General features: G+C 49.1%; 1 protein-coding gene across 1 annotated transcript; it reads right to left on the bottom strand.

The window, feature by feature from the left end:
• Window positions 1-1,269: 1,269 nt before the first annotated feature.
• On the bottom strand, window positions 1,270-26,210 carry LOC107539433 (cytotoxic and regulatory T cell molecule). Its single transcript, XM_087828416.1, has 10 exons — window positions 26,165-26,210; window positions 19,188-19,334; window positions 16,425-16,577; window positions 14,656-14,799; window positions 13,509-13,670; window positions 10,408-10,488; window positions 7,396-7,479; window positions 5,531-5,677; window positions 3,161-3,247; window positions 1,270-1,400 (listed from the first exon to the last, which is right to left on the bottom strand). The coding sequence occupies exons 1-10, from the start codon at window positions 26,208-26,210 to the stop codon at window positions 1,270-1,272; spliced, it is 1,182 nt and encodes a 393-aa protein (XP_087684542.1).

Here is a 26,210-nt window from a genome sequence, read left to right as displayed (position 1 = left end):
GGTGTTTTGTTCTCTCTACATCTTTCAGTAATTTTGTGATTGTTAAAAAAGTTATCAAGGCCCCGGCCGGGCAGCTCAGTTGACTGGAGCATCGTCCCTACACCAAAAGGTGGCGGGTTCGATTCCTGGTCAGGGCACATTCCTAGGCTGTGGTTCAGCACCTGGCCAGGGTCCTGCAGGAGGCAACTGATCGGTATTTCTCTCGTGGCTCCCTCCCCCCCCCTCCCCTCCCTCTCTCTCTCTCTCAGAATCAATGGAAACATATCCTGGGGTAAGGATTGAAAAATGTTATCAAGAGAATAAGTAGCACAACTGGATCTGACTCTGTAACAAATTACAAACTCATTATATGAGTGTGTGTGGTAGGTTGGGGCAGGGGCGGGGGGGGGACGTTATTTTAGAATTAGCGTATTCAGATCCAAGCAATGAGAAATGTTATAAATAAATGCCAGATTTTACTCTACTTTAAATAAATGATAGGGGGGAAAGATACGCCCAATGTCACCTCCACATGTGAAGGCGAGACTAGGAAATGCTAGAAAAACAAATGTCCAGCACTCTGTGCTCTGTTAAATACTTTTTAAAAGCATCCATTAGGTCAATACTCAGTGAATTAAACTCATTGCTTACATGTTTTTGTAAGGAAATGTCATTAAAAAAAACTGTCACCAGGTCAACTTTTGTGATTTAGCAAGAAAACCTAAGGAGATGGACTCCTTGGCCTCCCTGGAGTCACTCCTGTCTCCGGCTGCTGTGCTCACCCAGCCACTGGTCCTCGGGTGCCTCTTCCCCCTGACGGTGAGCCTGCTGGTTACAGCTCAGAGCCCCTCTTGAAGGTAAGCTCCCAGGACTAGAGACCTCCGTTAGGTCCTTTTCATCTCAACGTTCCTTATTTGGAGACCAGAAGGAAAAATTAAAATTTTAATGTTTAAGTAGTTCCATGAGTTCCACCTAAGGCTGTGCCCCACAGCGCCATGCGCCATGTCAGCGGGTCACAGTGACCCAGGCCCCCAGGCTCAGTAGCGTCTTCCTGCTCTGAAGTAGTGTCAGGCACACTAGGTAATTTATCCTTTTAACTAAGAAGCTTCATGTCCATGTTTAGTCCTGTTTGGCTGCTCTGGGTCAGAGCTGATTGCCATGAAGGACACCATCTTGCGTCCCACTCAAAGCACATTCTTCCTGTCACGGTGACCGGGCCCCTGCCCACAAGCTGTCCACTGCGGTGGCCCTGAGCTTGCCCTGAAGTCCTGTTTCCTGTTGCAGGGAGCTCTACACAATGCTCTCTGGTATCCAGGCCTGCTTTCCTTTTAATTTTGTATGTTGGGTGTTTTTCTTCCTGTGTGTTTTTGCTTCTGAGTACAGCTGTGTGATGTAGTCCATGCAGCTCTTCGAACGGGAAGCTGAAAGAGAAACATGTCGAAGATAAGGATTCATCTTGAACAGCATTGCACCCCTTTATCTGAAACACTGTACATGGTATTTTTAGGTCCATATGTTAAGGTATTAAAAATTGAATCTGAAGTTTTCGGATGCATATAAGTGATCTGAATACATGTGATAGTCTAACTTTTAAAAGCTCTTGTTAAATAAAAATTATACTCATACACCTGAAATAAAATATATGGACATTTCTGCTATAAAGTAGCATGTGTTGCTGGGAAAACCACACTGTCTTCAGCCGAGTTTCACTCAGGAAGGAACGGGGCTATGGGAGAAGGGGCTATGGGAGAAGGAGCTCTGGGCCCTGAGGCTCTGGCAGAGCCTGGAGGGCTCAGGGGGTGCGGGAGCCCAGGAGAAAGCGGGGCCCTGGCCGGCAGGCCCCTGGCTGGCCCTGGCTAGGGAGCAGGCCTGAGTGCAGGCGCTCACTTCACATTTTCTTAAAGTCGGCCTGGAGGGGCTTCTGCTTGTTCAGCAGCCAAGCGGAGGGTGTTTCTTTCCTGAAAGGCTGTAATTCTCCTGTTGGGGTTGCCTTCCAGGGAGGATGGGCGCAGGAAGCCCCACTCACACGATACGTGGGCAGCGTTCTGCGTGCCAGACGGTTCGAGGGAGCTCACGTCAGGGAAACGTGGGCTGCAGTCCCGCACCCCAGCAGAGGCATTTCTCCTCCCGCCCCCATCCCCACACAGTCCCCTCACTTGTGCCCCTTTCCTGCTAGTACAGCCCTTTCTTTCCATTTTACGCCCTGTTAAGTCAAAAGAAAAGGCAGAATTGTAAAAGACACACTTCCTCCGAAACCGATAGAAACTAGCTGCAAAGCTCACTGCAGTCCTTGCTCCTCCTGGTGGGCAGGGTAAGTGCATGTGCACCGAGGAGCAAAATGCTGGGAGGTATAAGGTGCTTGCTTTACATTTACTTCTCTCTACTGGATCTTTGTCAGGAATTCTCTCTCTCTCTCCCCCCCCCTCCCTCCCTCCCCACCTTTCCTTTTAGACTCTGTTTCAAACAGATGTAGACCCATGGAGCAGTCAGACAAATTTCAGAGGGAAGGTGGGTGGGGAGTTGGGGGGGATTAATCAAAGAAATTATATGCACATACGCATAACCTACGGACCCAGAGGATACTCTGGAGAAGGCCTGGGGGGTGCTGGGTGCAGGGTGTCAGTGGGGGGAAAGGGAACGTCTGTAATACGTTTAACAATAAAGATACATTTTAAATGAATTTTTTTTCTTTATATACTTTGAGGAGTTGCAATGAAGTCATCCAAAAAATCTGACACATTTCTGCTTGAGTTAAGCCCTGTATTCATTTATTCAATACAATTTATTAAACACTCCATTTGTGCCAAGTCCTGTGCTGGGATCCGGGGATACACAGAGAGCAAATCCAATTACCGCCTGCAGGAGTATTGTCGTAGCTAAATCAATATACCCAAAATGAGGACAGGGCAGAGTCTACTGGGTACTCTGGGGCACGGGAGGGACAAGTCCAGAGCTGTGCCCGTGTGTCGGCGAGGACTCCACAAGGCTTCCCAACATCGCCAGCCCCATGAACTCAACTGATGCTTTCATTTTTTAAGGTGCGCTTCCTTAAGTTCTACACGACGATTTAGGCAGGCGGCTTTATACTGCTAAAAATCAAATTTTTATTTTTAGGCTCCCCTTGAAAGGCAACAAATCAATGAACCTCAGTGTTCAAACCTCAGGTCACATGTAGACTTACTTTGGCCATATTTCTCCTGGGATGATGTTTCTTCATTATTTGACCTTGATCTGTAACTTTCTAGAGTGTGTTCTGAAATTTCATTTTCTGCAAGAAAAGAAAATTATTAGTTTCAGGGGCCACAGACATCATCTATATGTAGACAGATATGTGTGAGTGATACAATACCTCTGTCTCTGTATAACATGGAGTTACCGTCCCCCTCCCATACCTCATGTCAGTCATTCAACAAATCATGTTTCATTGTTTACCATGAGTCCCATGGGTGTGTGCACGCAGTGTAAGAACTCAGAGGTCAGACGAAGCAGCTTAGAATCAAACGCGCTCCTTTGGGAAGGAACCACTCCAACAGTCCTGAGAGGACTGGGGGGTGGCGCATTATGGGAGGTTTGGAAACAAGACTAGGGCATTTCCCGTTGTTCAGCTACACGGGAAACCAGACCTGCTGCCAAGTCTACCCGTCATGAGAATGCTAGTCCATCTGCGTACCCAGAGAGGCTGATCTCTAGCATGGAGAAGTGCTACTTTTAAGAGGGGCAGAGCGATCCAAAGGTGTAGTATTTTGCCCTGAGACATGAGTTCTCTGTCACTGGAGGTGTGTGAGCCCTAAGTGGCTAAGTCGGTGCTGTCCAGCAGCACTACAATGCAAGTCCCATGTGTAGTTTTAAACTTTGCAGTAGCCATGCTCAAAGAGTACAACAAAGCAGGTGAGGTTAAGTTAGTATCATTTAACTAGTAGACCCAATATATCAGGACTAGGTATGTTATATTCGTGTGTGTGTGTGTGTGTGTGTGTGTGCGCGCACGCGCTGAGCCTTCAAAATGGGGCGTGTGTTATCCTCACAGCACATCTCAGAAGGGACCAGCCACATGTCAAGTGCTCAATAGCCATATTGTGGCGACTGTGTTGGATGACACAGGCTATATAACTGTCAGAAATAAAGGGGCTTTAGTCCTGACACACATTTATAGAATGAATTGAGTAGGTGGGTTATTCTGGATCATTTCTCAGGTCCCTTCTAGCTCTGACAGGTGTTGAGTCTATGTATTTTAATAGGTATTTTCTATGCTAGTTATATATTTTTTGTTTCCAATAATAACTTTTTAATCAGAATGCTTAGAAAAAAATTGCTAACATATTATGCTTGAGGGAAGCTGAATGCATGTTTTCAAAGTAGAAATGGGACTAAAAAAGTTTACTATACTCAACCTTTGATTGACCACTCCTAAAATAAGAACTCTTTGAGTGTAGGAGCCTGGTCTGTCTTGTTGACAGATGTGTCCCTAATGCATGGCACACAGTAGCTGCTCAGTGAATGATTATTGCACGGAGGGAGGGAGGGATGGAATGATGGAGGGATTGGTGGAGGGATGGAGGGAGGGATGGAGGGATAGAGGGAGGGATGGAGGGATGGAGGGGAGGGAGGGAGGGAGGGAGGGAGGGAGGGAGGGAGGGAAGGAGGGAGGGAGGGAAGGAAGGATGGGTGGATGGAGGCAGGGAGGGATAGAGGGAGGGATGGAGGGAGGGATGCAGGGATGGAGGGAGGAATGGAGGGAGGGATGGAGGGATGGGTGGATGGAGGCAGGGAGGGATAGAGGGAGGGATGGAGGGAGGGATGCAGGGATGGAGGGAGGAATGGAGGGAGGGATGGAGGGATGGGTGGATGTGTGGATGGAGGGATGCAGGGATGCAGGGATGCAGGGATGGAGGGAGGGAGGGAGGGAGGGAGGGAGGGAGGGAGGGAGGGAGGGAGGGATGCAGGGATGGAGGGAGGAATGGAGGGAGGGATGGGTGGATGGAGGGATGGGTGGATGGAGGCAGGGAGGGATGGCAGGATGGAGGGATGGAGGGATGGGTGGATGTGTGGATGGAGGGATGCAGGGATGCAGGGAGGGAGGGAGGGAGGGAGGGAGGGAGGGAGGGATGGAGGGAGGGATGCAGGGATGGAGGGAGGAATGGAGGGAGGGATGGAGGGATGGGTGGATGGAGGGATGGAGGGATGGGTGGATGGGTGGATGTGTGGATGGAGGGAGGGAGGGAGGGAGGGAGGGAGGGAGGGAGGGAGGGAGGGAGGGAAGGAAGGGTGAGCTCTCTGTCTTGTATCCTGTTGTGAGCAGAGGCCTCTATAATATACTTCCAGTTCCTCGCTGCTCTAGTTCCCCTTGGGTTTTGCTGTCTTTGCCTACAGCTCCTGGAGGTGCACAGTCCTTGTTTCCTGGGAAGCTAACAGCTGCTTATCTAAGTGACGACACTTATCGAGTGGATGGATGAGCCCGCCCTCTAGCAGCAGAGCGCTGGCTGGCGAGCTCGCCTGTCTGCAGGCCTCTCCTTTCAGCCTGTCGCAGCCCCCGGGCCCCCTGCCCGCTCACCCTTTTTCCATATCACGTGCGCCTTGCGGAGCTTCATTATGAAGAGCTGGAGGACGATGAAGAGGGTGACTATGAGGAAGGACACCAGGGTGAGCAGCAGGATGCCGCTCTTCCTCCTTGCCAACCCCATGTGCTGCGGACTTGCGCCTGGAAGGAAAGGAAAGGATTGGGGTCGTCGGAGGGGCCTGCTGTCCACGGGGGGGGGGGGGGCACACGCCCCTCTGAAAGGCAGTGCAGGCTAAGAGCCAGGCGAGACCAGGACGGGCTTTGCCCTGAAGGTGAAAGACTCATACTGCTCCCTCTGAACACAAGAACGCAACCAGCGCCATCGTGGGAGGATTTAAAAGAGGATTTTAGGTTATATCGATATTGAAGTAGTTCTTTTTCATTCCTAGAGAAAACGTGAGAATATTGACTTAAATTATAGTCAGGGGATTCAAATTAGCTGTAGGCTTCATTTGTTTTTAGCAAAGTGTGGTTTAGCAAGAGAGGCTGTTAAGGAGTTTGAAAACTATGCAAATAAAATGAGTATCTGTTGACTTTGGCTGGGATAAATGTGTTCTTACATCAAGGCATTTGCCCAGAAACTAGATGAGCCATAAAGGCCTTTCTAAACCTAGAATTCTGCTTCCACGGGCCCCAGCTTTGCTAAATGTCCGGGTGCCCTCATCTCAGCCAACAGGCAGTTAGGAAGGGCCAGGCCCCTGCAGAGCATCGCACTTGGGGCTGAGTGAGACAAGGTTCCTATTATTTGGGATAGTTCTCTCTAGACGTAAACAAATAGATTAATAAAAACAAAGAGCAGTCAGCTATCTGTGCCGAATTTTAGATCCACGTGTGTTAACGTAATAGTGTGCTCAGGGATTCAGAGGCAGGCGCCGTCCCTGAGGTGGTCAGGAAAGTGTTCAGTGTCGACATTAACCTTGCAAAGGGAGTAAGGAGTGAAGCCTTTCCTTCCCTCGGGGCCAGTTAGGACACGTGAGGGCAGGGCCACCAAAAGGAGAGGATGTTTTCGTCCTGCAAGGACCTGACAGAGGCGGACTGCAGAGGGAGCTGGTCCCCGCACCTTCTGGGGAGCTCAGGACTCAGGGTCTGCGCTGTAGACTGTGGAAGCCAGAGGCTTTCTGAACACAGGTGTAAACGGCGCAAAGGGATGCTTGGGCAGGAAGGTGCTAAAAATAGGCTACAGAAGGAGAACCTGAAGTTATAATCTGCATGCAGGAGATGGTGAGGGTCTGGATCAGGGTGGTGGCCCTGAAAGTGGGCAAAACACCTGAAAGGAAAGACTCGAAAGCCCTTGGAAACTGATTTCACTTGAAGCACACACGCACACATACGCGCGTGCACAGTGAGGACACCAGGGCCTGGGCCCATGTGACACTTCAGACAAGCTGATTCTGTGGAAGAAGGTGTGTTTAGTTCTTAGCAATGCTGAATTTGAGGATATGGCAGAAAATTCAGGTAGAGACATGTAAGTAACAGGGACTAGTGCTCAAGAGAACGTTCTGGAGACACAGGTACGACATCTGCCTGGTGGCAACTGGGACAGTCTTGGGAACGGTAAGCTGTCTAGGAATTAAGGAAAGAACCAAGGAGGGGACGCAAAATCAGAGCATCTCTACACAGGAGAAGCAGCAGGCGGGAGGGAAGAGGGAAGTCGGCGAACAGGCACAGGGGAGGACTGGAGCAAAGCAACAGGGCCGGGAGAGCTGTCAGGGAGCCGGAGGCGGCCACGCCAGGGGGAGGGAGCGGCTAACCAGCAGGGAGGTCAAGGGGAATGGACGGCAGGGCTGGACAAAACGACTGGACTGACTGGGAGGTTAAAGTGCCGACTGCTTATCCTCCATGTGGTGGGAGACACTCACCAGTGGTCAAATCCGGGTCTTGAGTGGCTCGTCCTTCCTCTCCCTTGTCAATCTCTGTTGTACTAAAACCCTCCGTTCCTGCAACTAAGGCGAGAGAAACACGGGACGTGTGCGTACACTGTGCACGTACAGTGCGCATGTACACGCGGCCACCCAGAAGCAGCGAAGCGGCTCTGGAGACCAAGTTCAGTGATGCTCACTGAAAAACACAGAGGTCATTTGGAACTTCTCACATCTTCCAAAACGAGCTGCAAATCGTCTGACCTACTTTGCCTTATTATTATTTTTTAAGTATGTTTTTATTCATTTTAGAGAGAGGAAGGGAGAGGGAGAGAGAGAGAAGCATCAATGACGAGAGAGTCATTGATCGGCCGCCTCCTGCACGCCCCACACTGGGGATCGAGCCCGCGACCTGGGCATGTGCCCTGACCGGGAATCGAACCCGATCTCCTGGATCCTAGGCCGATGCTCAGCTGCTGAGCCACACCAGCCAGGCTCTTTGCCTCATTTTTTAAGGTGCGTGTTGTTTATTGAACATTTACTCTGTGCAGGCCTTAAACTGAGCATTTGGCACATGTTACTCCTCAGCACAGCTCTGGGCCAACAGCTCCAGAGAAGCTGAGTGAAGCGTCTCAGGTCCTGCAGCAGGTCAGTGGCAGAGTCGGCACTGAGACTCAGGAGCCACAGCTGCACCTGCCCTATGCTTCCTCCCTGAAGCAGGCCAGCGAGGGCGGAGGCCGTGAGGTGCCCCAGGCCGCAGCCGGGCGGCAGAAGGCCCGGCTCCGTGGGCAGACAGCCTGCAGCCTGAGGCTGGGAACAGCAGGCTCCCCGCCCTTCAGACCTACGCCCCCCCAGGAGCGGGCTGTGCTGGGCCTCTGCTGGGGAAGGCGCCTTATAGAGCCATAAAGGTCTGTCTCGGGTGCTGCTGTGCCTTCCCTATTCTTCCCTTGCAGTCTCCGGCTTTTTAGCCCATTCCAGAGGGGAATGAAACCGCCCATCTTCTACTGAAAATGGGTGTCATTAGCAGTAATAAAACTGTAGAAATTGAAAGCTCAAAGGGATTTCAGACCATATTTTTAAACTCTCATGTTATACATGAAGAGGCAGAGCAGAAAATGGAGTTGTTTACTAGTGGTGTGAGCCAATTTAAAGACAAGTAGAGTCTAAACATTGTAAAAATATTGGATTATTAAAGCAAGTAATGTGGCCGTCCCACTTCACAATATTTTCATTCTCCAATGTCCTTCAAAGAAACTACACAGCACATGTTGTACTGATCCGTTTTAAAACCTCCAAACATCTAGTTTTAAATATTATTCAAGATAAAAAATTTAAGTGTGGTCTGCTAGTCAGAACTATGAACATGGTATTGTTCTGAAAGCACTTATCCCACCAAGCTGCTCTGTCACAGAGACAGTGTCTGAACCGGGGGAGGCGGGAGCATGTCCCCTGACGAGGCCGGTGTCACTCAGGGCGCCCCAAGGACTGCGTGCATGCGTCCATTCATTCCCTGAGCACCGCTGTTACCTGATGTTATGCTGAGTTAAATGTAAATATAATTAAATATATGATCACTGTCCAGAGTTAACCACCTAGTGGTGGGCTCACTGTCTAATCCAGGCTTTCTAAGTTCTGCATTTCTAGTTCAACGCCATCATTAAAAACCACCGAGTTCTTAACAACGAGCTAACGGAGGAACCTTCGGAGGTGATTTTGTTCCTCAACGACAGAAACAGCAACTCTCCAGTCCTGCTTCTTTGCTCCTTGTTGATACCAAGTCTTTATTTTGTGTTTGGTCTATTCCAGATGGAAAAGCAAAGAAATGAATCTCCCCTTAAGTGAATTCTACCTTGTCCTTTACCACATTGGAAATGCAAATGTCACAATTGTGTGTGTGAGGGAGAGGGGAGAGGGGAGAGGGGAGAGAGGGGGAGAAGGAGAGGGGAGAGGGGGAGAGGGGAGAGGGGGAGGGGAGAGGGGAGAGGGGAGAGGGGAGAGAGGGAGAGAAGGAGAGGGGAGAGGGGGAGAGGGGAGAGGGGGAGAGGAGAGAGGGGAGAGGGGGAGAGGAGAGAGGGGGAGAGGAGAGAGGGGAGAGGGGGAGGGGAGAGAGGGAGAGAGGGGAGAGGGGAGAGGGGGGAGAGGGAGAGAGGGAAGAGTAGAGAGGGGGAGAGGGGAGAGAGGGAGAGAGGGAGAGAGGGAAAGAGGGGAGAGGGGAGAGAGGCAGAGAGGGAAGAGTAGAAAGGGGAGAGGGGAAAGGGGAGAGAGGGAGAGAGGGGAGAGGGGAGAGAGGGAGAGAGGGAGAGAGGGAAAGAGGGGAGAGGGGAGAGAGGCAGAGAGGGAAGAGTAGAAAGGGGAGAGGGGAAAGGGGAGAGAGGGAGAGAGGGGAGAGGGGAGAGAGGGAGAGAGGGAGAGAGGGAAAGAGGGGAGAGGGGAGAGAGGCAGAGAGGGAAGAGTAGAAAGGAGAGAGGGGAAAGGGGAGAGAGGGAGAGAGGGAGAGAGGGGAGAGGGGAGAGAGGGTGAGAGGGGAGAGAGGGTGAGAGGGGAGAGAGGGAGAGAGGGGAGAGGGGAGAGAGGGTGAGAGGGGAGAGAGGGAGAGAGGGGAGAGGGGAGAGAGGGAGAGAGGGAAGAGTAGACAGGGGGAGAGGGAAGAGTAGAGAGGGGGAGAGAGGGGAGAGGGGGAGAGAGGGGAGAGGGGGAAAGGGGAGAGTGGAGAGAGGGAGAGAGGGGAGAGGGGGAGGGGGGAGAGGGGAGAGAGGGAGAGGGGGAGAGAGGGAGAGAGGGAGAGGAGGGAGAGGGGAGGGGAGTGGGAGGGGGAGCTTACAAGCTGTTAGCTACTTCTGAGCCCACTGGATGGTTAACTTTGGCATTTCTCCAGGTCACCACAAAGCTGGTGGGGGTCCCGCATGGTGTTGTTACAAGTTAAAATTAAAAATGTTCTTAAGACTTATCATTGGAAAACTGACTTCGCAAAGAGAGAGGATCTTTTAGAGTTTTAGCAATTGCGACACTTACCGGTGCTGGTGGACTGCTGGGCGTCTTGAGAGGGTGGAGAGCTCTTCCCAGGGGCCTCTGGAGCTGTCTTTGGATCAGTAACTAGGAAAGGGGGACAAACAAAGTTCTGCATCTGCGGAGGACAGTTTTGCCCACACTGTGCTCAGTGCAATAGGCTGGAGCATGCACTTGGCGGCTCCTGCTCGCGGAGGTTTTGCAGGAGCCTCAGGCCTGTGGCTCGCAGCTCTGGCTGGTCTGCGGATCTGTGTCCCGCGGTTGCCATCTGCCCACTGTGGGGCTTTGGGGTGCAGCCTGCGGGACCGCTGCGGGGAGGCGCATTTGGCAGTCCCGGGCCAAGGGCACTCACTGTCTCCACTTGCCTCCACCTGTTCACCCCCGTCCATCGCACATCCTCCCATCACACATCTAAGTCCTCATTTGCTGGGGGGCCCTGCAGCCAGGCTCAGGCTGGGTACATTCCCAGGGCTGTTACTTGCTTGCTGCTCAGTGAGTCTGAACAAGATGCCTAACGTTGGGAATGCTCCGTTTTTGAGTAGCTGTAATATGAAGGTACTAATAGCATTTACTCTTGGGATTTTTTGTGAGAATGAAGGAGTTCAGTCACACAACATGCTAGCACAATGCTTACTAACTGTTATTGTATAATATTAAACAATATCTAGGAATGTTTCCAGGGTTCCGCTTAGCATTGGTCTGAGCAGTGTATGAACAGCCTGCCACCAAGGAGCATATAAAAAAGGCGTCTGCTAATTTGCAAATACTGATACTGATGCGTGACAGGTGGGTAATGTCTTTATAAACATCTATGAGTATTCTCCGCTTTTTATTTAATCAAAGAATTTCTGTGGTTTTAACATGTTTGTGTCTTAATCAAACCTTAAAGTTTTTTGAAAACTATAAAAAAGCCTGAATTGCATGTAAGAGCTCCAAGGAAAGGAAGAAGCGCCAGTGAGAAAACATTAGAAAAAGAGTAACACAGAGTATAAGGCTGAAGTGAACCTGGTGGCCACAAAGATACCAGAGAAAATTGAAGGAAGAGAGTTACTGACAATGAATAGAGGAAAACGCTTGAAAGAATCTGAATGTCTTTCAGAAGCATCAGATAAATAAATTCTCATTTCTCTTTGGCAGTTCTCCCATATCCCCTGCATGCCCTGTGCTCCCTCCCAGGGATGGGGTGGAGGCTGGGGGGCCTGAATCATAGCAGCACAGGAATATTTCAAGCTAGAAGTACTAGAAGCAAATGACAAGAAGAACATAATATGAGAAATATTGGGGACACATAGAATAAAACTTATCAATGATTAAGATCTAGAATAATGTATATTATGTAAATTTAGTAATTATATATTTATGTACAAAACAGGTTATGTATATACATACATTACATATCTTGTTGGCTGTGTAATAATGTATGTATATATGTACATAAAACCACGTATGCATACAAATACAATATATTTTATACTATTCTATATGTTATATGTGTATGTATATATAAAACCTGTTTTATGCATAAATATATGTAAACTAGAGTATGTAGATATAAAAGCAGAGTTTGTCTTCACTTTGATTTGTCCTCTCAGTGGGCAAGCTGCTGGACGGACGCATTTAGACTGGTTTTGACTGGGTGGGTGCTGGTGCATTGTTTATTGTTCCAGTTGGTCAGACTGTCACAGCCCTCAGCTGGTCAATATAGCATCCACTAGCTTCAACGGCTATTTAAATTCAAATTAGTAAAGATTAAACAATATTGAAAATTTAGTTCCACAGTTGCTCAACTTTCTGTTTTTATTTCATCTTCAAATAAGTAACAGGAAATCAGGATTCCTCATTTGGAATACTACAGAGATGAGGTAAGTCACTTTGAAGAGCGTCTCATTTATCCTGCTGCTGTGTTCCCCATGTCTCTTTTCAGACCTCCCAGGTACGGTGTCAATGTTTTTGGTTCTCTGATTTAAGAATCTGAATGTCTTTCAGAAGCATTAGATAAATTCTCATTTCTCTTTGGCAGTTCTCCCATATCCCCTGCATGCCCTGTGCTCCCTCCCAGGGATGGGGTGGAGGCTGGGGGCCTGAATCATAGCAGGGCAGGAATATTTGCATCAGATGACAGCCCAGTCTGTGGGTCCTTGGGCCTTCTAAATGCAGCTGCCTCAAGAAGTGCTTTTGGTTTGATGAGAAAGCAGCAGGTGGAAAGCATGTGGTAGTGAGAGGGGACCGACTAACCGGAGCAACAGTGCCACTGGGCCAGCAGCACCGGCGGTTTTCCCAGTGAAGTTCTCGTGAGCAGACGTCTTTCATGATCAGTTCTTTCACCGGATACAGAGCTCTCTCTCCAACACACTGCACCCTGCAACCTCCTCCTTCACTAGTGTGAGGGAATCCTTGTACTTCAGGAATCTCTTTTTACACTGGGAAATGCCGTATAAAATAATCAGGCCAGAGGCCTGTTAATTACAGATGTGTGATTTACGCCACTTCTTATAGGGTCCTTCTTTGCTAAAAAGTTTTACATAGTTTAAACATCATTTCTTCCACTTAGGGTGAAGGAATCAGGGAACAGAGATTCTCACAACGGAAGCAACTTCTCTTAGTGTTTAATATTTGATGTTTGTTTATTTTTATGGTTATTTGTGTTTTGCTCAGAATATTAACATGATTAAGCTAAAATCTTTAAAACAGTTTTAACAAAACATATGTAAAGAATAATGATGATGTCATGTCACTGAGTGAGTGCTTTCTATTCACATAAAATGATACAGACAAGCTTAGATGTAAAGGTGCAGTTGCTCCGTGATCTCTCGGAGAACGTGACTGCAATGAAACCAAGCAAGGTTAAGTCACGCTGGCTGTCATCCTCAAAAGGCTAGCAGGACGCTATATGCCTAGGACGCTGTGCTAGGCTTTCTTGCGAGGGGGGTTTTCTGAACATTGGGACAGTGGCCACCAGCTGGAGAATCTCAATCATTAAGAGAATGTGCGATTAGGAGAGCTTTGGGACAGTGATCTGGCTCTGCAAGACTTTTCCCGCTGTTTAATCTAGTTTGAGAGAATAATACGGAGGGAAATTAAAAATGATTCTAGACATCAGCTCTTACCCAGATCTTCCAAGCGGAAGGAGGCTACCAGCCTTCGTCCTCGGAGGCCCCTGTGCCGGATCACGCAGCCCACGGTGGAGTTTCTGCCGTCGGCGCTCACTCGGAGTGTGCTGCTGCTGTTACACTTCTTCCCGTCACCTTCAAATTCATGGTAGGTTTCACCTGTGCGGCATTTGAGGCGTGTGTGAGGTTGGGGCTATTTAATGTTACCAGATGAGTTTGGTTCTCTCAGAGACTTGGGGCCTTGACATCTTGGCAAACCTGTTCCATTTCTACCCTCATTCCAGCCACAGGCTGCTGCCCCGTGAGCCTGGCCCTAGTCACACAGGGAGGCCAGGGAACAGGGTGGATGGGCTTCTATAAACCCTTCACTACTGAAAAATCCAGAGCCTGTAACGGTGCAAGGACAGCCCGAATGTGGTGAAATACAAAGACACAGACTTCTCCATTTAATAAATAAGGCAAATTAAAGGGGAAACCATTCGTGCTGTGCATTTGGCCCTGGACTGAGGATCACATCTGGGCTCTAGGTCTTTTTTCTCTAGAACTCCACTTGACCCTCGGTTTCCTCAACAATAGAGAGTCCTCCCAGCTCTAAGAATCTATGATTATGTAAAATCAAATGTAATGTTTGTTGAAATATAAACAAACTATAAATAGTTCTAAGCATGACAATTACTTATCTGCTTCAATCAAAAGCCTCCAAGCTTCCATAATTTTCACCTGTCTTTGAGGGTATGACAGGGTACTTACACTGTATAAGGAAGACCATGTATTATGTTAAATGGATTTTCAATTTTATGCCTAATAAAAAGTTTATGCTCTCAGGTAATAGCTCTATTTTGTTTTATTTTATGAAATTTTGTCAAATTTTAAGACGCTATAATAAACATTACATTTTAGATTTCTGCCTTGTTTTACACAAAACATGTAATAATGTATTTGTGATTAGCCTTTCAAGATTAAAAAGTAATACTGGTTGGTTATAAGGATAATTTGGAAAAGAACTAATAATTATTGGATGGTGTTTTCTGGCACCCACTGCCATCAGAGGGTGCCAGAACATTAAAAAAAAAAAAAAAAAAAAAATCCCTTGGAACTTTAGGAAGGAAAACAAAGGAGGAAAGAGAGCTGTTTCTCCACTTACCATGGAGCTCCGTGTGGTTCCCTAACAGCCAAGTGATCTGGGGAGGGGGCTTGCTTCTCACGGTGGAGCATTTAAGTATAACTTGTTCTTCTCTATTTGGCATTCTGATGACTGAAGCTTCCAGGGTTGACTTGAAAGGAGTTGCTAGGAAAAAAACAGATTCTTCTGTGCTTAATTAGCTGGCCTACATATCTCAGCAAAGCACAGAGCCTAATAATCTACAGGGATCAGTGTGGGTTATGGTCTAAATCATGGGCAAATTTTTTTACCTGACCTTTTCCAGAATATAGTTAAAGGGCTTTTATGTACCTGGAAAGCTACTTTGGCTATAGTCAGAATGTTTGTCACCCAGAGCGTGATCAGGCCCTAAAAATTTCCAAACTGACTATGTTTCAAAAACAATTTTTACATTTGATATATGACTGTTATGTGATTGGCTGAGCACTAGGTCAGGAATGGAGGCCGGAATTCTAGCTCCACGTTTGCCACCAACTTGTAAGAGCCCGGGTTAGGCCCCCAGTTCCTTGGTTTATCAGTTTCCTTGCCTGTGACGGGCAGAGACTGGTTTATGAGCTGACGGTTTCAGCTCTAAACTTCCTGGGCCTGACACTCACTTCAAGGTAAGTTGCTTCTGTCCTCCCCCAGCGTCAAGGACACGCGGGTCTTATGAAGGGTTCGCTGGTCCCTTTCCCTCCCACTCCTGTCTTGGGAACACGCTTTAGTCAGGCCTCTCGCTCTTCCCGTTCTGCTTCGCACGTTGGCCCTGACCTGCCCCTTCACATTGAATCCCCGCTGCCACCCAGACGGCGCGAAGCCAGCTCCAAGTACCCCCAGATGTGTTAGGTGCTGGCAGCTCCGATATGGGGGAGACGAGGCCGGTAAGGAACAGCGGCTGCTGGGACTCGGCCCCTAGACCCTTCGTTAGAAGACGACGTGATGGAGGTGGGCATGGGCGTGGGGCTGCCGAGGGCACACAGCAGCCTGAGCCGAGTGCGGGGTGGCCGCAAGGTGAGGGAGAGACAGACCTGAGCTGTCACATTGGTCCTTGACACCCCAGGAGCCACTCCTTTCCTGACACTCTCACTGTGCCATTCCTTTATGGAGGGCACCACACTGTGGTTCCTCAATAAGGGAAGTTTAAGAAATTCATTTGTATGATATGTGGAATTAAGTTTTTAACTGAGCTGTTCTGCCACAGAAAGCAAAACTGTAAAGATCGTAAGACTTGAGCTGAACAAAAGTGCCCATCTAGAGAACCGAGCAAGTCCCAGCCGAGCGGGGGGCTGCCACCTACGCGTGTCCCCAGCCCCAGCCCACCCCCAACCGAGAGAGGGAACTTTGGCAGAGGATGCAGCTGATTTTCCAGGGCAGCTACGTCCGAATCCCGCTGCCATAATGTCCTACTTCATTACACACGCGTGCTGCCTTTCTCAGCTAGCGAGCGGACCCCTGCGGGCAGAGGCTGTGCCTAGCTCGCCTCATTCCCGAGCCTAGTGCAGTGCCTGACACAGGGTCTCAGGTCGTCAAATATTAATGCTCTTTTTCTCGTTCCCCCGAGAGAAAAGTTAATTGCTGCCAAAGATGGGTTTCATGAATTCGCACTTTAATCTAGGGCTTGCCACTCAAAATGCTCCTGTTTCCTTTCCACAAAAGGGGGCCGAGGGGCCCAGGTGATAGCTCGCTGGAGGCAACGTTTTAAAACCGAAATGACCCGTAAGGTGCCTGCGCAGGCTGCCCGCCTCCGGGTGCCCCGGCTGGGAGCCACTCACCCAGGACGACCACGCGCACCCGCTGTGTGCTCACGGCGCGCCCGTAGTGCAGGCACTTGTACACGCCTTCGTCCTGGGCCGTCACGCGGGCCACGCGGATGGCGAGCCGGCCGGGCGAGCGGTGAAGCAGCTGGTACCTGGTGCTCCTCAGACCTGTGCGGGGCAGAGGCGGAGCGGCCGTGAGAAGGGCCGCACAGGCCCAGGCTCAGCGGGTCGACTCCTCGCAGGGGCGGCTCTTGCTTTCCACACGAGAGGAGCAAACATCACATCTTGAATGGAGCTGACTTGCAAATTCTAGTTTTACCAGCTGGATGCCTGTCAATAGCTGGAAGTTAGTTTAGGGAATGTTTTGATACTAGTCTGCGAAATAAACCATTTGCTCTATTGCTGTTTCTAGGAAATTAAGAACACTATGCTGGTGGAGGGTTCAGGTGGCAGAAGAACTGTAAAGAATTCTATTTTCTACATGATGAAAAAGGCCTCACTAGCCCTGGCTGGTGTGGCTCAGTTGGTTGGGCGTTGTCCTGAGCACCAAAAGGTTGCCGGTTCGATTCCCGGGCAGGGCACATGCCCGGGTTGCGGACTCGATCCCCAGCAAGGGGAGCGTGCAGGAGGCAGCTGGCCAATGACTCTCTCGTCATTGACGTTTCTCTCTCTCTCCCTTCCTCTCTCTGAAATCAATAAAGATATATTTTAAAACAACAACAATGCCCCACCTTTTTTAGGTCTGATTCATGTGATGTCTGGTCAGAATAAATGTGAAGAATGGAAAATAAAAGTTTTGGGAGTCATTGCTCCAGCTGGGCGCTTTTTATTTTTAATTTTTAATAGTTCATTATTATTTGAAGTTCCCCAAGGATTATGATTTAGTCTTTCCAGGTGTGCAGCCAATGGGGGTTTAAAAAATCAAACTCTGGAGAATCCCAGCCAGTAGCAAGCGTTCCTCATCATTCTTTGTCGACCTGGGAAGCCCATCTCAAGTGAAGGTCCCTTCGCTCACCAGAGGCTCCTGAAGTGAGTCGCTTTGTCTTCCCTCCCTCCCTCCCTCCCTTTCTTTTTTCCTTCTGTTAAGATTTATCACATGAACAAGCCTAAACTTGCTAAACCTTGAATGGCTGAGAAGGAAGACTGTTTCTTATCTGGAACCAGGGCTGCGTCCTGATGCTACCTGGACTGAATGCAGGAACTCGCACCTCAGCACCACTGACACTTGAGTCCTTAGTTCCTCGCCTGGGGCTGTTCTGTGCACTGTAAGGTGTTTACCTGCACCCCTGGCCTCTGCCCTCTGATGCCAGAACCCTCCTGCTCCCCCGCCTTTCTCCATCGCTGCCACAGACTCTCTGCAGATCCTGCAAATGTCCCTGGAGGCAAACGTAGCCCTGCTTGGGAACCAGGGAGCTCAGTTCAGGCTTCCTGCCTGACATTTGGTGACGTCATCACCATCGAGTTTAAAAACCCAACACAAAGAAGCGAAAGCATCATGTAACAGAATTATTTCTATGTGAAGTTTTTCTGTCAGAGCTTTTAACAGTTAATATCTATTTCTTCTATTGGAATCTAGTCTTAATAGTTAATTTAGCTTGAAATAGTTATATTTAGTTATTTTACACCTAACATATCAACACTTAATAATGTTTTCAAAGCGTGTTACATTTTTCAGAGGCTCTGCTTTTTAAGAGCAGAATGAAATTTGCTGTTCTGAAGACTTTCCAAGTTGGAAATACTGAGTGGAGATATACAATGACTTATTGTGAAGGGCGGGGGGAGGGGTTACTATAGTCCTGCTCACAGAGATGAATTAAATAGGCTTAAGAATCCTGCAAACAAGAGATGTAAGTATATGGGGGTCATTTTGAATTTATATACACACATAGCAAGTCATTATGTTGCACACCAGAAACTAATATGTTATATGTCAATAACATCTCAGTAAAACTGAGAAATGGCTCCCTTTCCATGCCAGGCATTGAGGACACACTCAGGTGTGTTTGTGCAGAGAGGAGTGACGGCCTCCTTTCCAAAGCAGTGTGTCCCATCGGTTGCTGTAGCTCAGCCATCTGGACTTTGTTAAGGCTGAAGGAGATAGCATGCGACAGGACTGGATTGCTCAGGGGGACAATGAAGCAGCTGGCCGCAGGTGTGAGGGGTGCTGGCTGCAGGTGTGGGGGGTGCTGGCTGCAGGTGTGGGGGGTGCTGGCTGCAGGTGTGCGGGTGGTGCTGGCTGCAGGTGGGGGGTGGTGCTGGCTGCAGGTGGGGGGTGCTGGCTACAGGTGGGGGGGTACTGGCTGCAGGTGTGGGGGTGGTGGTGGCTGCAGGTGGGGGGTGGTGTTGGCTGCAGGTGTGGGGGCGGTGCTGGCTGCAGGTTTGGGGGGGTGCTGGCTGCAGGTGTGGGGGTGGTGCTGGCTGCATCAGAAGGAAGAGCAGTTAGTGGCTACGTGTCTGTGTGCAGCTGCTTGTTTCATGGTCACCGAGACTGGAAATGTGACGTGGGGATGAGGGGCCAGGCGGATCATGAGAATATGGTTCATAATTTGAATCCCCTTTACCAACCATTCTGGTGAGGTTTCCATTTCAGACTTCCTGTCACAAAACGGAAGGTAACCAGGTGTGAAACAACAAGCTTCTGGGTGATTCTGGGGTATTAGTAGGCGGGGCTAAGCCCACCCTTTGGGTGACTCATGCTGGCTTTCTGTCCCACCCACTTGTCTGTCTGGAAAATCCCTCCAGTTGAGGTCTGGGGCAGTTTATTTTTCTTTCACTTACCAGGATGCTCATTTAAAAAAATGGTGTACCCCGAGGGGGCCAGCCACTGCAGGGGGGCGGCCTTGGCCTGGGGCGCCATGCAGTCCAGGGTGAGCGCGTCGCCTTCCTCCACCGTCACAGTCTCTGTGCGCCCCGTCCTAAAGGCCTCTGCGGAGCGAGAGAATCGGGGAGGGTCAGGCTGGCCTGAGCCGGGCCACTCCTGAGCCCAGGCAGGGACTCAGCCCCAACAAACCTTCCTCACTTCTTCGAGCATTTCGTATACATTTCTATAGAAACAAAACGTAAGTCAATACCAAGAAACGCGAGGCGCGGAGTGGGCACTGTGTGCAGGAGCAGGACAGATGCTCCTGAAGGTCTGAGTGAAGGGGTGGGGTCTGAATAGGAAAAGGGGACAGTTGAAGAGCATCTGTGGGCACTTGTTCAGTCATGTGCCAGGAACTGTGACAGGTCATGTTACCTTCATTTAGATTAACTTTCGAACTACCCCTACAAAGCAAGAACTATTTGGCTCGTTCTACAGCTGAGGGAAGAGAGGCTCAAGGTCACACAGCCTTGGAGCTGGGGTCCGTACCCAGGTCTATAGGCCGCGAGCTCCAGGCCCAGGTAACTTGGTTGCGCTAAGTGATGAGACCCAGGAGCCTCAGCCTCTCTGGCCTTGCTCTGTGAAACCAGCCCCTGAGCCTTCGAGTGCAAGTCTCGGTTCCCGGAGATAGAGTGTGAACTGTGGTGCCGCCCGTGGCAGGACCAGCTGGCTCCTGCAGAAGAGCTCCTACCCCGAGAGGGCGTCCGCAGAGGAGGCCAGTGGAGCATCCACAGCAGCACCCCTGCAGCAGGCGTGCAGTCTGACTCCCCAAGTCACAGTCCCCAGAGAATAGAAAACAACTGATCTGAAGCACCTGTAACTTGAGCCTCCCAAAAAGATAGTGACAGAAAAATAAATTGGCACACTTATTGCGGTCTCTTACTTCTTCAAATTTGAAATTAATTTTTTTTTCTGAGGATGACAATTCTTATCAAGGAGAGTACAAAACACTTCGGTGCACATAAGAATACTGTGGGGTAGAAATTATGAATGACAATGTAATCAGTTTTACTGCATTATTTTAAATTTTCAAAAAGAGAAATAAGAAAGGAATTATTTGCTTGTGACAGATTTCAAGTATTAAGAAAGGTACTTTGGAGAGCTCTGGAAATTAATTGGTGCAGACCTTTTCGTTTGTTGCATTCCTAGGTCATTAATTTCAGTCGAGCCTCTGGCAGTAACCACCCAGAGTCATTGTATTGTATTCATTCTGCCTTTCCTGGGAAAAATTTCCCTGAGTCCCAAGGGAAAATACCCATATCATCAGCCAATGTTACAATGAACAACAGAGAGTCAATAAAAAGATTGTTTTTTCACAAAAGCATTGAGGCATAAGGCCACAATTCTGCTTCGGTCCGGTCATTTGGAAACATTCCAATCTATAAAACCGATCCATAATTGAGTAATAAGGGTGTTAGCAGAGAGGCTTTTCTCTAAGGTTAAACGGCTCTGAGCCAAGACTTTGATCTAGAGCTTCCAATGGTTGTGTCCACAGCCATTTCATTGTGACTCCTGCTTTGCTCTCTAGTTCTTGTGCATTACCTTGCTTCCCATAAACAGACTGAAGTTTCTGGAGGGCAGTGAGTATGTTTCACATTCCTTCCTTACAGGAACTATCACGGTGCAAGCTTAGAAAGCAATGGAATAATGCCAGCCTCGTGCTGGCACAACAACACAGGCAAGTGGGCAGAGATCTAGGTTCTCCTGTTTTTAATAAGAGCACTGAGAGGCAGGAGGGACATGCTGCATTGAATCAATAATAGAACAGAAACTACTGTAATCAGCATGCCCTGATTTCATCCTTCTGGCCAGAATTGATACTTAGAAATTTTGCCAATTTCTTCCCCTTGGTAAATGATTGCCCAGACAGGAAGCCTGCATCTGGGGAGACGGGAGTGGCAAGATTTATCGGCAGCCTGGTTATGAATAAATGCCTCTCATTTTAAACATGTGTATATCATTGTCTTTTTCTTGGGATACATGCTTATGAATTAAATTGTACGGCTTTTTAGCCTATGCTAAAGAATTGCATCTCCTGAGATTAGTGCTTGCTCTTGCTGTTGAGAACGCAGGACCAGGCTGCTGTGCAGACTGCCCACATTGCAGGTGCCTGAGTTTAGATGGAAAGGGCTGTGTTTGAGGCATAGAAAATTAGTTGTTTTTCACTGTCTGTGCTCCAAGCCTTGCTTCGGGCTGTACAGGCCTGTTTATCCTTCAGGGCTATCATGCAGACCCCACGCTTGATTCGGAGGCAGGAAGCCACTGCAGAAGGCAAGAGCACCAGCTGAGAAGGCCCCGGCCCCTGCTGCTTCGCTGCAGTGCTTGAAATGTGCACACGGCGTCTAGCTCATGTTAAGGGGGGAGAGGATGGCTGTACCTAAGTTTTGGTGGCACATCTTCTAAGTAACAGTTCCCCATGATCCTCTCATTGACATTTAAAACTAAACTGGAACTCCTCTTTTAAACTGTTTTCACCAAAGCTTGGAGTCAAACTTTCACCGTCTTCATCAGAGGGATGGATGGGGTGTGGGGCATCTCCTCCGTTCACCACTTCCTCTCTGCAAGCTCGCAAACATGTACGTCTTTACTCAGCCTTTCTCGGGCAGACCTGAGTGCTGTGTGCCCGTTTAGTCTTCCCTGTCTGAGTGAGGAGTTCCAGCTGCAGATTAGCTCTCTGTGGCTCTGAGAGGCTGAGCGTGCAGAGCTTGGCAATGAATGACTTGTCTCTCTTGGTGTCGCCAGTTACCACTGGCAGGTCATGCTCACTCAGTGACTGTTGATTTCTGGGCTTGGCTGTTACTTCCATGACTGAATTCATCCATCCATGCATAGTGTGTGTTAAGAGGTTGCTTGTTGAGTCTATGAGGGCTATTGATTGTGACTGGTTTGTGTACGGAACTGGAACCTGTGACCTTTCACCATCTCCACCTCCAACCCCATTACCTAACTGTCCCAATGGTGGGACGACTTCATGCCAAAGCACATGTGATCCACTCCCAAGCCAAACGGCAGGCAGCAGGCACAGCCCCTGCCGAAGCACACAGAGGCAAAACCTGTGCACTGCTAGAGAGTCCTTGCTTTTTCCCAAGGTTTTGGGAGTTGCAGTGTGATCTCCGCCTCTACTGCAGGTCATCACAGTAGGCTGAGAAAAGGATTAGTATCCTTTCTTTTTCTTACCTTAGTGGGTTAGATTTGCATGTGATCAATTTAAAAGCTCCAGAACAGAGCCTGTCCTGCAGGGACCCTAAACTGGACACAGGCAATGGGAACCCATTATTTCTCCTGCTCCCTGCGCTGCGGGCACGCCTAGCACAAGCACGCCTCCTGCTCCTTTCCAGTGTTTCCTTGTATTCAGTAATGTCCTCACCAGCCACCGCACACCAGATACTGGGAACCACTTTCTATCTCCTAAACACCTCTGTAATCAATTTGTCCCCCCGCCCCTTCTGCATCTTTTTATTTTACGTTTTTACTGCTATTACTGCTTTAGCTGAGGCACTCAGTGTTTCTTTGCTGGGCCACTGCAGTAACTTCCTTCTGGTCTCTGCTCCCTCGAATTGATCATCCTGATCTGCTTCTAGAGTTCCATTGAAAAACATAAATTTGATCACCTGTTTCCTCTACTAGACTACTTGTTAAGGCTCCTGTTACTCGCAAGAATGAGACCAAAATCCCAAATACCTTGATTCCTATCTTCTTGTCCCATATCACTGGCTGATACTTCTTTCCAGATGCTCCATGCAAGTGGCCAGTTGTTTTCCGAAAGTCCAGGCTCATGAAGATACTTTGCTTTGGTCCATGCTGTTCTCTTGGCCTGGAAGACCTTTCTTATCTCTTTCAAGACTAAACTCAAATTACACCACTTTTGTCAAACCTGCCCTACCTGCTCCGTCTTCCCCACAATGACCTACCTACTCTCTCCTCCAGGTCCCCAAAGGCGTTCAACAGGCTTCTGCTATAGCACTTAGCACAGCACTTTATAAATAAGTGGTTACACGTAAGTCTCTGTGGATGGATTACAAACTCCTCTTGGAAAAATGGTTTGCCGTTCATTCATTTTATATTACCAGGGCCTAGCACAGAGTAAGATTTTAAGTATTAGTTGAATTAATGGCTAAAAATGAGTAAATGCACAATTCAGTAATAAGATGCTGACTTTGTATTTGTTGTGTTGAAAAATAAAGACTAGAGCTAAGTTAAAACCAGAGACATGCAGTGAGTTACTTCTCCAGCCAGGGCCTCATTTACAAGACTATTGTGAGGTGGGAGACGAAATGCGCTTTCGTCCATCAGAACTTCACAAAGAGGAATGATTATTATTCTGAAGATAGAATCAGTAGAGAAAATTATGAGTGTGAAAAAGAATCTGACTTTGGCAAAATCAAATTATTTCTAGTATAACTTTAAAGAAATTGCCTCAAATATGTGCCAACAAGCATATGACCTTTCCCTGGTCAGAAGAATCGACAGGACCCCACTCAATTGCAGCTGTTCCTTTGGTTTCCTGTAGCCTACCCTCCTCCAAGTGACCAGCAGAGAGGGTGCAAGTTGGGGGACTGTCACCATCCATAACAGAGGCCAATGGGATTGATTCTGAAAAACCCTTCGTGCTTACTGATTAGCAGCCCTCGAAGCTAGTTATGCCGACGACAACCTTGGAAGGAGTGTGGGCTCCGAGACTGTGAGGCTTTTCTGGCCTGTAGACTTTGGGCAGCCTTAGAAGTTGCCACTAGAAGACGGTAGAGGGATCTCCCCGTAATCAATTAGCTAAGCACAGCTGATCATTTATAGTGGTGCCACAGTGGATTTCCTGCCTCTGTACCAACACGAAAGGACACAGTCAACCCCTTTCTTATTTGGGACTCTGGTGGGCCTGAGCCAGCTTAGGTCAGAGAGAGCAATCAGTTCTCAGATGTCAGTGGGACTAGACGCCCACTGGGTGGCCCTTTGCCAAGTTTTCACATCGGGATTTTTCAATAATGGACCTTCCAAACTGAGTAAATCAGTGGCTTTCAAACTTTTGCTCCACATTAAGAAACACATTTTCTGTCACAACCCAGTACACACTCACACACGCACACACACATGCACACACACCTGTGCACATACATTGATTCATGAGAAAATACTTTTACTGTGTACTTTGTAGGCTGATATTTATGTTGTCATTAACTAGTTGTGAAAACCTGGGCAGGTTTTCTAACTTCTTTTATCCTCAAATTTTCTCCTATGTAAACTGGGGATATTAATACCTACCTCAGTATCTTTGCTAGAATTAAATCTAGTTAACAGAAAGTACCCAGTGCTGTGCATTACACAATACATATTTTTTTCTCTCCTCTTTATAAAGAGTATTTGAGCATATTTCTAAATGACCCATCTTAGGTTTACCGTAAAACATGATTATTGCTGTTTTTATTTAAAAACTTATTTTTGTGAGGTATTTTGATGAGATAATAACTGGAATCCTGACAAAGTTAAGATCAGTTAGAGGCTTTAAACTTCAGCATAATCTAAAGCATTCTAATTTTAGCTGTCTAATGTAGGGTTTTTCTGAATGTAGTAGCTATTCTTTGAGCCACTTATTAAAGGAACTAATATTGTTTATTACCAAAATTGCATACTTATCAAGTCCTTAGGGTACAGGGATCAAACTAGAAGGCACAAATTGAAATGTATGAAATAAAGAGTTGAAATACTAAGTAAAGTAGGAAATTTAGTTTTTTAAATAGAACCTTTCCGAATCAATTCTATGGCAGGTACAGATTCAGGGGGACGGGGACGTCACGTGTACCCAGGTTTAATGTTTGGAAACAAGCCACACACACAAGCAGCAGCACCTTTCTGAGCGTTTCCTCTGCAGGAATCCCACACAAGCCGCAGTCAGCCGGGACGCCCGCTGCCCTGCCCCACTTGGGGTAGGAATAATTGCACCTGCGCTCAAAAGGCGGCTGAGTCTTCCTTTAATTTGCATAATGCTGCATTCGAATTAAAAACCAAGAGCAAAACTGAGAATGATGGTGAGCACGGAGCGCGGCTGGCCCCTAAGACACAGCGTGCGGGCCCGCCGCCCGTGACCGGCTCTGCCTGGCCCAGGCTCCGCAGCGCTTTGCTGCGCCCAGAGCGCTCCCGCGTTTTGAACGTGACCCGTGTAGCGGCCCGGGCATCGGTGGGTCACACTGTCCTCTTCATTTCAAGATGCAGAGACTGGGGTTCAGGGAAGCCGCATTGCTTGGCTAAGGCTCACACAGCAAGGAAATCTGAAAACCCAAAGCTGCCGCTCCTCCGGCGGGCACACTCTGAAGAGGCGGACCCAGCAAGCTCGCCGCGTGTCCCCGACAGGTCCCACAGGGCCCACAGGACACGGCCTTCACTACACCCCGTGTCCCGTCAGCGCGCGGACGCCGCAGGGCTGCGCTTGGCGTGAGCGGGACGGACTCGCAGACCCCCCTGGGCCGCCTTCTGCGGGAGCGCCCTGGGGACGCGGCCGACTGCCCGGCCGCTCTGCCCAGATGCCAGGTCGCTGGCCCAGAGCGCCAGCCCTGAGGCCTTGCCTTGCAGGGGGAGCCGGCCCTGAGGCCTTGCCTTGCAGGGGGAGCCGGCCCTGAGGCCTTACCTTGTAGGGGGAGCCGGCCCTGAGGCCTTCCCTTGTAGGGGGAGCCAGCCCTGAGGCCTTCCCTTGCAGGGGGAGCCGGCCCTGAGGCCTTACCTTGCAGGGGGAGCCGGCCCTGAGGCCTTGCCTTGCAGGGGGAGCCGGCCCTGAGGCCTTCCCTTGCAGGGGGAGCCGGCCCTGAGGCCTTGCCTTGCAGGGGGAGCCGGCCCTGAGGCCTTCCCTTGCAGGGGGAGCCGGCCCTGAGGCCTTCCCTTGCAGGGGGAGCCGGCCCTGAGGCCTTACCTTGTAGGGGGAGCCAGCCCAGCAGGCCCCAGACGGCCCACCACAT

This window comes from Miniopterus natalensis, chromosome 20 (assembly GCF_054644295.1).
Source record: "Miniopterus natalensis isolate mMinNat1 chromosome 20, mMinNat1.hap1, whole genome shotgun sequence".
Taxonomy (NCBI): domain Eukaryota; kingdom Metazoa; phylum Chordata; class Mammalia; order Chiroptera; family Miniopteridae; genus Miniopterus; species Miniopterus natalensis.
Note: the sequence above shows the minus strand (reverse complement) of the source record. Positions and strands in the feature narration are given on the sequence as shown.

What these genes read in the sequence shown, in the direction of transcription:
- LOC107539433 (XM_087828416.1), bottom strand. Translation starts at nt 26,210, where the DNA reads ATGTGGTGGGCCGTCTGGGGCCTGCTGGGCTGGCTCCCCCTACAAG. An exon ending in GAACCACACGGAGCTCCATG is followed by an intron (nt 13,671 to 14,655) that starts GTAAGTGGAGAA and finishes AATGCCGCACAG; the next exon opens with GTGAAACCTACCATGAATTT. An exon ending in CTTCCGCTTGGAAGATCTGG is followed by an intron (nt 10,489 to 13,508) that starts GTAAGAGCTGAT and finishes CCCCTTTCCTAG; the next exon opens with TTACTGATCCAAAGACAGCT.